General features: G+C 34.0%; 1 protein-coding gene across 8 annotated transcripts in view; it reads left to right on the forward strand.

Moving 5' to 3' along the window:
• PCDH9 (protocadherin 9) overlaps window positions 1-12,317 on the forward strand; it is a 669,079-nt gene that overhangs the window by 99,213 nt on the left and 557,549 nt on the right. Inside the window, exon 3 of one of the 8 annotated variants that reach the window (XM_041487651.1) lies at window positions 4,784-4,795. The exons of the other annotated variants lie outside the window; for them this stretch is intronic. Within the exon in view, the coding sequence (XP_041343585.1) occupies window positions 4,784-4,795 (12 nt within the window). The remainder of the gene's footprint in view (window positions 1-4,783; window positions 4,796-12,317) is intronic. 8 annotated transcript variants of the gene reach the window in all.

Raw genomic sequence — 12,317 nt, forward strand, 5'->3', positions numbered from 1 at the left:
AACACTTATATTTATTTAGCAGCTAGAATCCTACTACCCTCCTTGGAAGAATGACTTTAGATCCATATTTATTCATTATTTTAAGAATCTCATTTATGTGATCAAAAAGGGTACTTTATGTGCTGCTTGACACTTCTATATTACGTTTGCAATGTTTTTGTCCCAGAATAGAGACAAATTAACAATTTCTTGATATATGCCAGGTTATATTGCTCTTTTCTGACCAAATAAACTGATATAAATATGTTGCTTGTACTACACTTGAATGCTGACTCTCGAAAATTGTAGTGACATCCAGAAAATTACTCATTAGGAGGAGGTATTTAGAATAAATGAGCTGTAGATTGAAGAAGCAAATGTGCTATAAATCTCATATTTAAATGTGCTTGATTTAATTTACTGTTCTGATTCTGGTCCATCTTCATCTGAATATTGCTTTCTTCTTCAGGATTTGTAACAAAATATAGAGCAGCCTAATCGGATATTGTGAATATGTGGTTACCTTTGATAGGTTTTTGGGATTTAAAGGAAAGCAAGAAAATATGTTTGCTCTAATAAAGGGATTTTTTGAAACAGAAGAAAAACACTAATTTCTAATGAAAAAGTGCTAAACATAAAAAATAATATGCCATATGGCAATTATGCCAAAAGATAGAATTTATTACCAAATAAAACTGTTGGCCTGTGCATTTCACAGTTTCCTCCATTCCCAACCAGTGTGTTTTTAGAGGATTTCTGTAGGGTTAGTTGCCCAGACTTCTGCAAAAACAACAGTTTGTCGTTATTGCAGGAGGTGTTAGGAAATCAATTCCAACTGGAGCACCAAATGAAATTACAGACTTGTTTTGTCCCAGCTGTGTGACACATGCCAAGAGCTGATTTTTCAGTGCAGGCATTTAAAGAAATGAATACAGAATTCCATTTGTTCTTCTACTGAATGAATTATTCGTATTGTGTTTTTAATACTTCCACATGCTATTTAATATTTCAGCAAAGTCCTGTTTTCCCTTCACCTCAGTGAAAATGGTTTTAAATGTCCTGTTTTATTTTAATAAGTGGCCTTAAAATGAAAAAAAGTAACAACCTATACAAAATTTGAGTTTGATAACTAAATAATGTTTATTAGACAGATTAAACTGCCTTTAATTGATTTATCAGTGATAGCTTATAATGACTTAGAAAAGCATCACATGTGATTTATCATTGTTGATGTTTTATCAAGTGGCATATTTTCTAAAAAAAATAATAATATGGAATTTCAGAATGATTCAGAAATCATGGTATTACAGAAAATTCTTGTGAAATTTCTTCATATGTACTCTCAACTCAAAGAGCCTGCTAATGAATACTCACATCCCAACATGGTTTTGAATTTTTAAAAAATGTGTTTAATATCTGTACACTTCTGCCATCAATTTCCTTTATTATGTACAGTTTTAATTAGGTCACATAATGAAAAGTATTTCCCTTCTTCCTTCTCCCACCTACTGCAGCTGTTCATCTATGAAAATGGATGTTTGCATTATCACCTAAGATGAGTGTTCTCAAATTGTGAGGCTGCAGTTAGCATGCATTTTTAGATATCATGCATGTAGCTTGCATACAAATTGTAACATGATGCGTTTAGAGGATTTTTTTTTTTGTGTGTAAGCACCTGCTGAATGAACTTTCTCAGTGTGTTCAGCAATGCTTACTGCATTCAAATTGTATTGCCATAAAGAGGGTGAGAGGATGAATTTGAAGACGTGAGATCCCCTCACTTCCACTTAGGCATGCAGTGTGACTCTCACAACTAAGTTGGCCGAGATCCTTGAGACATGAAAGGGAATTCTTCAGGAAGAACAATGGTGTTTTTATTTGGCAGTAGGAAAAGATGTGAGGGAACACAATTAAGCTCCATACGCTTGTGCTGAATGGCTTGATTCAGCTATGTTGGTTCAGCTATATTTCACTCCTGTTCCTGTGATTGGCATGGGGAGGAATACAGGAGAATGAGTCCATAGATGCTCTCTTCACAAGGCCAACTTTCTTATCTACAACCTGTCAAATTTGCTAAAAGCTTACGTCAGTGAATTAAACCCTTTCTGAGTGTACTTGTGCAATTTGTTCATCAGTTCAGTTCTGTGAGCAGGACACATCCTTGAATGTCTTCTGTCTCCCAGGCCTCTCCTAATTTGCCGTCTTTGGCATTTAATGTCAAGGAAATAGTATAATGCGAATTTGTGAAAAATATTTTCAGCAAGTTCATGCTGATACGGAATTTCCCTGAGAGGCAACATTAATAATGGCTTGGCACAACACATTTGCTGGAGTGGGTTTGATGCCTTGATTGAGTTTCCGTGGTGCGTTTGTTGTTGCTTTGGGGAACGTGTGGATATTGGGTTCAACAGACCATAGAATTTTGAATTAACCTCTCTTTTTCTCTTCATGAATATAATGGCTTCACAATCTGCTCTTGCTTTGGCCTTTTATTTAGGGGAAGAAGTGAAGGTTTGATTTAAAACAAAAAACTCTGCTATTTTTGAGAGCATTGTGAGGAAAAATAAATATGCATAAGAAAACATTGATTTCTAAGAATCTTAGACTACTTTCCCCAAAGAATTTCCTGCACTGATTCTCCATAAAATATTCATTTTAGCCCTACAGTAGAAAAGATGAAAACCATTAGCACGAAGTTCAGAATATGATAGCTCCAGTTTTACCCTTTGTTATGGAGAAGCCTATGATGATTTACAAGAGTTCTGGTAAATGCTAGTAGATGTCTCATTTTAAGTAATTTCTCTTTTTCTGATAGTTGTAATTGAATAATGTAGTTTTATAAGATGAAGACTGAAAAATAGATTTTTTTTTTGTCTTTTTAATTCTCTGTTGCAGTGCTCAGAGTATGTTCTGCTTGTCTTTTCAGTCAAGGAATTTGCTCTGAGGGTCTCAAAACACCAGAGTAGCAGTCTGATCCTTTCATTATTTCCAAAGCTTAAGAGGTTCCCTTAGTGTGTGAGTGTTTTTGACAGAGCTACACACTTGGATGGGAGAGAGCAAAGCTGCTAATAGAAGATAATAGTGAGAGGCTGTATCTGTATTGCAGGGTGAAAAATGTGCTCAAGTTAACTCAAGGGAAAGTTGGTATAATACCTGCTAATGTGGTGATCTGTAAACTGGGATACAGGGTGAGTACGAAATGGGTGTTGTTTAATTATGGCATAATTGCTGAAGTACATAACCTTAGCACATTATTTTTACTCCTGAAACTGATAAAGTAAAGATTAAATTTATTCTTCAATATTTCACTGTGTTTAATCCCTTTTTGCTTATCATGACACACGTTCTAGTTGCTTTAAATTACTATCTGCCCTCTTTAGCTAAATCTATCTAAAGTGTTTATATTTAAATTTTGAATTCAAAATTATAAAAAAAAGAGCTCTCCAATATCTTTGTTTTTATTTTAAAGAAAAGCTGGTATGAACATTGTTCCAAGTTTATTAGTTTAACTCTATTTTAATAGCAAGCCATTGGCTTATTCCTGAATGCTCTTTCTATCTAAGTGCTGGGCCTGTTTACAAAGCTCTTTGATGCTTTAGTGATTTGTTTCCAGAAATCCTTGTTGAAATTTGTGTGGGTTTTAGAAAGTGAGTTAAATTGGGGAAAATTAAATTAACCTTTGGGACAGCCTGTCTGTATTCCAGACTGGCAGTAAATGATTTGGGTGAAATTTATTTGCTCTACGAATTAGCTGAAATGATGGTGACCAGAGTTTTAACTGTTCAGAAAATGGTGTTGTAAGACTTGTAGCATACTTTTATTTTTCTTTTCCAATGACAGATCCAAAAGTGGCAGATTTCATCCCTTGTTTATAAAACACTACAGCAAGCATAAAATGGCTTTGCATTGGTTATTGCATACACCAGGATTTTTTCCCAAATTTTCTTGTTCTCACTATTTTGGCTTCATTTTTTGTAACATCGAGGGAAGCAAGAAACAGGTAAATTGATCTTTGCAGCAGGACAAGCTTAAAGCACCATAAACACCGGCTGAAACTGGAGGAGTAGGGGGCACTGTTTTATTATGAAATGGCTTAATATTCCTACTCTTTTTTGGTCTTGCCTTTGCACCTACCAGCTCCACAGGCAAGAGACTGAATTGGTCTTGCATGGACCTAATTTACTGAATGATCACCACCTGTTACTCTAAGCAGGGCACAGAGAAGTGAGAATCCCAAGAATCCTTTAAAAACCTGAGAAACATTATTTTTTTTTTTAATACTGCCTGTTCTACTATTTTTATATGTAATGGTGACAAAGGAAAATTTTGACAAAAGTTGTCATGACGTTGCCAAGCCCACACAAAAAATGCTGCTTTTTTTTTACATGCAAATAGAAGGCACTTAACCTGTGACCATATGGAGAAAAAGTAATTACTGATGATGAAAGACAAATCAAGGCAATTAACATGCTTGGGTTTTGTCAAAGAGACAACCTATGGCTCAGAATACTGCAGTTCAGGTTTCATGGTGAGGATTTTTGGGAAGGCATCAGAGTAGTGATTTGAAAGATTTATTCATTTATTGCAGTGACAAATGAAATGAAAATGTGTTCAGAGGCTTGCTTTATAGTCAATTGCTTCTTGTAACTGATCCATTTATCAGGTATTTGACTAGGAGGAACTCAGTATAACATTGTATTGATGTAGATCAGAGCAGAACAAAATATGTTGAATTTCATAGGCTTGGCTGTACAGCAGAGCTGAATATCAGTGTGTCTTAAATATCAGGTATTTTCTCTGATAGGATTTGCTACCCGTTGAATATGATCTTCCTGTCACAGTCTTAGAGCATGGTAATTTATAATGATAAATATAATGAAATTGTAGATATATAGAAATAAGGGAAAGAGATTGCTCCGAATTTTCTTGTATGATTTTGGTCAAGGACACAATAAGAACTATTCACTGTTTTGTGGCAGAATATTAAAAACTGAGTGTTTTAGAGCATATCTTCATATCTTCTCTGATGTAGACAGTAAATGACCAGTTCATCTGCATAGGATAATAGAGCTATACAGTCACATTATTTCTTCAGTTGTTTTGTTCTCAGAAATAAAAGCTTTCCAGGGAAGTTTTAACTCTTACAGCCATTAAGAAAATGTTCTTAACAAAAGACCCAGTGAAAGAGTTTGCAACTAGCCACGCAGAAATAATTTGTGGTGTGCAGCCCTTATGTTTTATAGTTGGTGATTTGATGCAACTCTAAATATTAGGGATGCCATTAAATCCTTTGCGACTGCAGGTTTCTCAATCCTGAATGAAAGAAATCCTTAATGTGGCATGAAACTTTCCTTTACCTGGGCTAAAAAAACCCCATTTTGTCCCATTCAGGAAATGCCCCAGCATTTTTCCATCCCTGATGGCACATGGCTTCCTCATTATGGCTCCCTCATTATGGCTCAGTGTATAGAATAGGCATCTGGGGACAATGAGAAATCTGGAATCCAGTGTATGTTCCTACCTATGTCACAAGTCTCCACATTCATCAGATTTATGGTTATATATTTTTCAGAATATCTAATCGTGGAATGATGAATAGTCAAGCCATGTTTTAGATATGGCTATGCTATTATACAGTATTTCTTTCCTTACAATAATTTTTCGTTAATGTAAGATTTGCATGGTACTCCCCTCTGAATGTTTCAAATATGTAAAATGAGAAGATAGAAAATTACAGGACAGAAATTGACTTTTTTCAAGCCTTTCTTATCAAGGAGGACATTGTAATAAAAATTATGGAGTTTATCAATAAAATACTATTGTCTACTTGCAAAAAGGTTGAAATAGTCTGAAAATAGATACTACGCATTAAATTAAAAATTTGTTGGTAACCTGTAATAAAAAATACCAAACTCAGTTGGAAAAGTAAAAAAAATAACGTAAATTTTGTGGTTTGCAGTTAGTGTTCTGAAATGATGTGCTCTACCACGCATTTATATGCCTGCACAAATGAGTATCCATTACTTATGCAGATATTGTAATACTGGACTAACGACGAGAACGTGAAACCAGAAAGGGTAGGCTGCGCATGCACAAAAGGTTATTTTGTAGTTGACCTCATTGACATAACTGTTGACCTAGAGTTGCCAGCAAAGCTATGGCATGTTTTGTGATTGACTCGCCTGAGAATAGCAGCAACTTGTCCAAGAGTTGTGTTTTTGTTTTCTTTTTCTATGCCAGAGAAAGCAGCCTTAATTAAGATTTGTGTGATGACTGTAGCTGAATTTTTCTTCATTTAGTCAAAGCCTTTAAATTTCTTAATAGTGCTGTTTATAGTATGCTAATTTGAGTTAATTGTACTGCACTAGATGAGACACTGATTTAGAAATGCTTGTAATAGTCCAATTTTGAGTGGAAAGAGACCCTTTCTTGCTTTAATCTTGTAGGCAAGTATTGTCTGCTCTGACCTGCAATTCATGTAATAAATCATTTTTAACACTGGCACAGGTGTCCTTTTGAGTTTAAGTATGTTTTCTATTCATGTTTTCTGCTATAATTTTTTTTCCAATGTATGGCTCATTATCACATCATTCTGTGTGCAAGTATTTTTATAACATCAGTTTTTGCAGACATTTCTACTTTCATAGCTGAATTTCCTATACTCATTTTTGAGTTTTGTATTCAAACTGTATGCATGAGCTTTAAAATACCATATTCAAATAACTCTTGCAATCTTTCAGTGAAATTTGAATCTGTCTGAACCTGATTTATTGTCCAGTCTGAAAAAAAAAAATAGTCTGATCAATTAATGGTTGAGAAAGTAGCAAAGAATTCTAGAGTTCTATAGTTTCAGATATAGATAGCTACCTCTGGCATTACAGAGGTGAGAGCTTGACTCTGCAGAAATGATTTATAGTAGTTCTTAAAAGTACAGCTAGTATTTCTGGTAGACTGTGTGTAAAAGAATACAGGAATTTTTCTTTTAAAATTATCTTCTGTTTGAACTGGGGAAAAAAAAAAAAAAAAAAAAAGGGGAAAATAATATGGTTGCTGGTCCAGTCCCTTCCAAAGTAGGATTAGGATACCTAGGTCGTTCCTGATAGTTCTTTTTTTCTTAAGGACACCCAATTGAGGGAATTCCAAGGCTTTCTTAATAATCTGTTTTAGTGTTGCAGTAATCATTCTAACTGTTAGAAATCTTTTCAGCAACTTGTCACAACCGAATTTTGCTTGTTCTTTATCACAGATAAGACATTCTCCTTTATACATTAAAAGATTGCTATCATCTTTATCTTCAGCCTCCTTAATGCTTTAACAATCACATATTATTAAATCTCAAATCTTTCCTTCTTGGTGAGACTCATGATGATTTTCCTTTTAACTTTTTCCTATTCATTTCTATCTCTTTGAACTGCCCCAAACAGGATAGAAATAATTCACCTTGAGTTTTCCCAAAAAACTGGAGCAAAGATTTATTTTTTTGGTATTGTGCAGGTATTTTTCAGTTTTACATATCCAAGGTGTGTTTCTTGAAACAGAACTACACATTTGATTTATTTCCAGATTGGATTGAGATTGGATCTCTAGATCCTTCTCTGAGAAAGCTCTACCTACACAGCTGTGATATCTAGATTTGCTCAAGCCCCTCAGAAATTTGCATTCTGGCTGACCTTCCAACACACTGGCAAGTCCAGTACTTATGTGTAGTCTTTAAGTGCAATAAGCACTCTCTTCACAGCTTTTAGAGGGGAAATAAATGTAAAAGATAACTTTAAGCAACTGCATAATCATGATTACACTTTGTGTACAGTTGCCTCATCAGTTTTGGACCCGCACAATATTATTAGCACTTAGACAAATTTTCCATTTTTTTATATGTGGTAGGATTTTCTATGAGGCAAAGGGTGTGAACATAAATGACCTTGCTCACAACTCATCTCCCCACAAGGTCTGTTACTATTTTGTGGAGACATTGAATTCTGATTAGATTTGTTCTTAAATGATTGACTAATTCTTAGCTAACTGATTTTTTTGACCATTCTTATATCCTTTTCATATTGAGAGCTACATAAAAATCATGTAGTTTATTTGTTCCAGAGCTTTTCTAGGATTTAGTAGGTGACAGAAAAAAATATTTCTATTTTCACTTTTTTGAAAGAAGAATATTATGTTTTCACTTTTTCTGTTTTATTGATACCTCATGTGTGCTTCCCAGATTGCTTTCCTGATGGTAACATGGTTCTGAGGTGGCTTTACCAATTCTCTAAGTACCCTAGGAGGAAGTTCATTGGGCACAACTGCTCTGAAAACTAATTTACTTAAGTACTCTATAACCTTTTCTGTCTGTATTTTTAAATTTAAATAATTCTTTTGGTTTTTGGTATTAATTATACTAGTCACCTTCTCATTGTTGACCTTTCTAATTAAAACTAATGCAAAGAAGTAATTAAATGTGTTGGCCTTCACATTTGTTAGTAACTTTTCCTCTTTTGGATAGCAGAACACTTTTCTTTGTCCTCCTCTTAGTCACTTTGAATAGATTCAGTTTGATTAGTGCAGGATGCAGATATTTTAATTATGTTTTGTCCTCCCAGTATGTCAGTTTAAATTTCCACAGAAGGGATTTTTTTTTCATTGACCTTCCTATATTCATGTTCATGCCAAAAGATGAATTGTTGGTATTCCTGAAAACTCATATACAAATAAATAAATACACATTATTTAAACTGAAGGAAAAAAAAGAAAAAAAAAAAAAGAAAGAAAAAATCATTCAAGCCTAAACCAGGAATGTCAACCTGAAGAGACTTGACAGTTTTGTTTGCAAAGTGACACATTCAGCCCCTCATTATTCACACACAATGGAAGTGAACACTTCAGCAACTGGAAATCACTTTGGCATCATCAGTCAGAGGATTTGATGGTGTGAATGTTCTTGGTTCTCTAGTCTACTATAAGGGGACCTTTTATATTCTGGAATAGCTTTATTACATTTAGAAATTTTCAGTCTTGTCTGCTCTACTGTGAGACATGAAATCATCATGAAGCATGATATTAACATGGATATGTTAAAATTAATCTAACAAGAGAAACATTAACATCACAATCTTAGCTCTTTCAGAATTAACTTGAACTTATTCTCTTTGACTTGCTTAAATTCCTTTTTTTTTTTTCTTTTTTTTTTTTTTTTTTAATATAATCCCTTTAGATCTACTCCTGGTGCAATTTAAAAAGATAAATGCTTAGCAGATATTCTCCCTGGGACAGAACACATGGGAATTGCTAAAGATGGTTTAAAGCACTTAAGAGTGGTCAAATAGGGAATTTTCACTGAGTCTTTAAAATTTTTTCATGCATCTAAAGCCAAATAAGATTTTACCATTTTATGTGCTATTTGCAGGCTACCTATGAGCCAAAGATTGGGAATGTTGATGACCAAGTAATATAGGTCTGGATATACTTTTGTCTTCAGGTGGGACAAGAGTGTTGAATGTGCTGGCAAATACTATCTACTACTACTCATATTTACTATTAGTCACAGGGAGGAGAAGCTATCTGGCTGCAGGAGACTGAGATTTACAGGGGTGAAAATGTATTAATCCTGCATTAAGGAACTTAAAGGAATACTCCAGACCTGGAGGAGAGATTTGGATTTGCTGTGTGTATGTATAGCAAGGAGACAATGTGAAAGAATATAGTTAAGTTGAATCTTTCAACTTACAATATATATTCTTCAGGATGAATTTATTAATGCTTTTGTTGGATATATAAGTAAAAAGACATAGACCATCAGATACTTTTGTAAAATACTCTGCTATATGTTTTGTAACCAGACAAGATAGAAGAAAAAATTTGCTTGTAATACAGATTGTCAGTGACACCAAGGCTGTTAGTGTACCATAAGCACGGGCAGACATTTTGCTAAACCTGTGATAACTAAACATTATGGCAAAGACATCTGAATTATTTGTGAGATTTCAATAGATTAAAATGTAGATACAATATTTTCTAAGGAAGATAAAATGTATGATTTTAGGGTGACTCTAAATGTAGTCCAACATGTGAAAAATACCTTCAAGTTAACAATATCTGAATAGCATAAGGTTATTGCCAGCAGACAGAGCTTTTTTAATTTGTTTTTTTAAATTTTGTTGTTTGAATCCCATGAACTGCTTGCTCTTGCTTGGTTGGGTATGTCAGGTGATAACTTGCTGTAGGCAGCACAGCAAGTGAAACCAATGAAATGTTGTTACAGCCTTGGGCACCTAAAATCCATACTATTTGTTAGTATCATCAGACAGGTAATTCTGAGCGTAGATAATAGTAACTTATCAGAGCCCCACATAACACAAGGGTGAAATCAGTCTCCCCAAGCTAAACTTGAAAGAGCTGACAACATATGCTGGAGTATGTAAGCTGTAGCTTTCATCATTCTATTAATTAAAATACTTTTTTGACTAGCATACAATTGCAGACAAACAAAGCAAAAAAAAAGTAGATCAAAACCAAAACCTCAAGCAACTAATAACTATTTCATTTTATGACTTTGTATTTCAGAAGGCATGCTGAATTAAGCCTTCCATTGGTGTCATATTTAAAAAGTTGTTTTACAGTCTTTCAGACAATGTATATTTTTCCAATAATCTTAGAAGTCAGTGGAGGCAAGAGTCCTATCAGCCTTGTGATAACTGAAAATAACCTACCTAAATAAAGTCACAGATTTCCTTGTTTATTTGGGCAGTGTAGCAGGAGAAGACTTTTTGCATGTTCTCTATTCTTCTTAAGCCTTGCTTGTGTCTTTATTAGGCTGTATGTCATTACTGATGAAACTCTGTTGCATTTATTTGATGATGAAATTGCAGGTTTGTGCAAATAGGTAGAATTTAGATAATGCTGAAACCTGGTGCAGAGAGCATGTTTTGGAGTCAGTCTAGTTCTTGCAGTAGAACTTGAGCAAAAATTACTTGGCAGTCAAAACAAAACCTAAGATTTTAAAGGAATAAGTATCCAGTATGTGCCACAGTACATGTGTAAACATTGTTTTCTGACTCAAACATATTAATTTCAATAGCCAATATTCCTCCATAATAAAATTACATTTTCCTGTCTCACTCTACCTGTTTATCAACCTTAAGCTCTAGATATTATTATTAGTAACAATTTTGTATACACAAATGTATCAAGTAACCTCTGATTTCAAATTTTTCATTTTTAAAAAGGAAATTGTTGAAGATAAAACTAAAAAAAACTATGAAAAACTACAACACAAACCTCCCATTTTGTTTTGTGCAGTAATTTGTTCTTGATAATGCAACATTTAGGACAATTGTTATAGCCAGATTTTTACAAAGAAAATTAAATAAACCCAACCAGTTCTTTGGTTCTTTTTGTCCATGTTTAGAGAGAGGAAGCTTAGTGGTTTAGCTTGAGCCTGGAAATTAGGAGGAACCATCTAGGCCACAGTATCAGGACCGCAACATTTGCTTGGTGTATTTGAGAAGGACTGAAATGATTACAGTCCTCATCCAACTGCACTCTTAGGGTATTCATCCAACATCCATTCCCACAGCAGTTACTTTCCAATAGATTTTTTTTTAATGTAACAGATTGTTTTCTTTGTTTTCAGTGTCTTTTGCATTTCTTTTGTTTCAGTTTGATAGTATAACTTTCCTACATAATTCTGAGAAAGAAATAAAATAAACCAAACTGTATGAACAATTACTATTACAGTAGATATTGAACATGCTGTCTGGAATTATCAGTGCATAAATCATCATCTTAAGAAGATTTTCTTGTCATGAGCTAGAATTCAGTGAAGTAGACCTCAGCCCTTTGAAGTGTTAAGATCTGCTGATCACATTAAAAAATCCTTCCTCTTATTGATTTTATTTTTCTTGGAGAAAATAGTGATAAAAATGGATCCTAGAATAAATTTAATTTGTAAGTTTTTCTCTGTACTGTATAAAAGCATCCATTTTTTAACTGTTAAAAAGTTGATGGCCTTATTAATTTTACTGAAAGAGAATTCTCTTCTGTAAAGTTGCAGTTAAGTCTCTGGCATAACTGTATTTTTAGAGTAGTAAAAAGCTAGATGAATCCTAAATGAGAGAACGTTTCTTTCTTTGTGTGTTGATACAGAGGACTCATTAAATCTCATATAGAGCTTGCAGGCACTGCAGAAGGACAGGCATTTCAGAGATCTCCAACCTCTTAGGAACTTTGGAGGTTAATGAGCCATCCCATAGTTATTATTTTGTGTTTTATCAGGGGTTTGCTCTGGACTTTTGTCTGATTTTCAGATTGTAGTGTAATCTCCTATGAGTGAGTGCTGGACAACATCA

Source organism: Pyrgilauda ruficollis, unplaced genomic scaffold (assembly GCF_017590135.1).
Source record: "Pyrgilauda ruficollis isolate IOZ18807 unplaced genomic scaffold, ASM1759013v1 scaffold82, whole genome shotgun sequence".
NCBI classification, from domain to species: domain Eukaryota; kingdom Metazoa; phylum Chordata; class Aves; order Passeriformes; family Passeridae; genus Pyrgilauda; species Pyrgilauda ruficollis.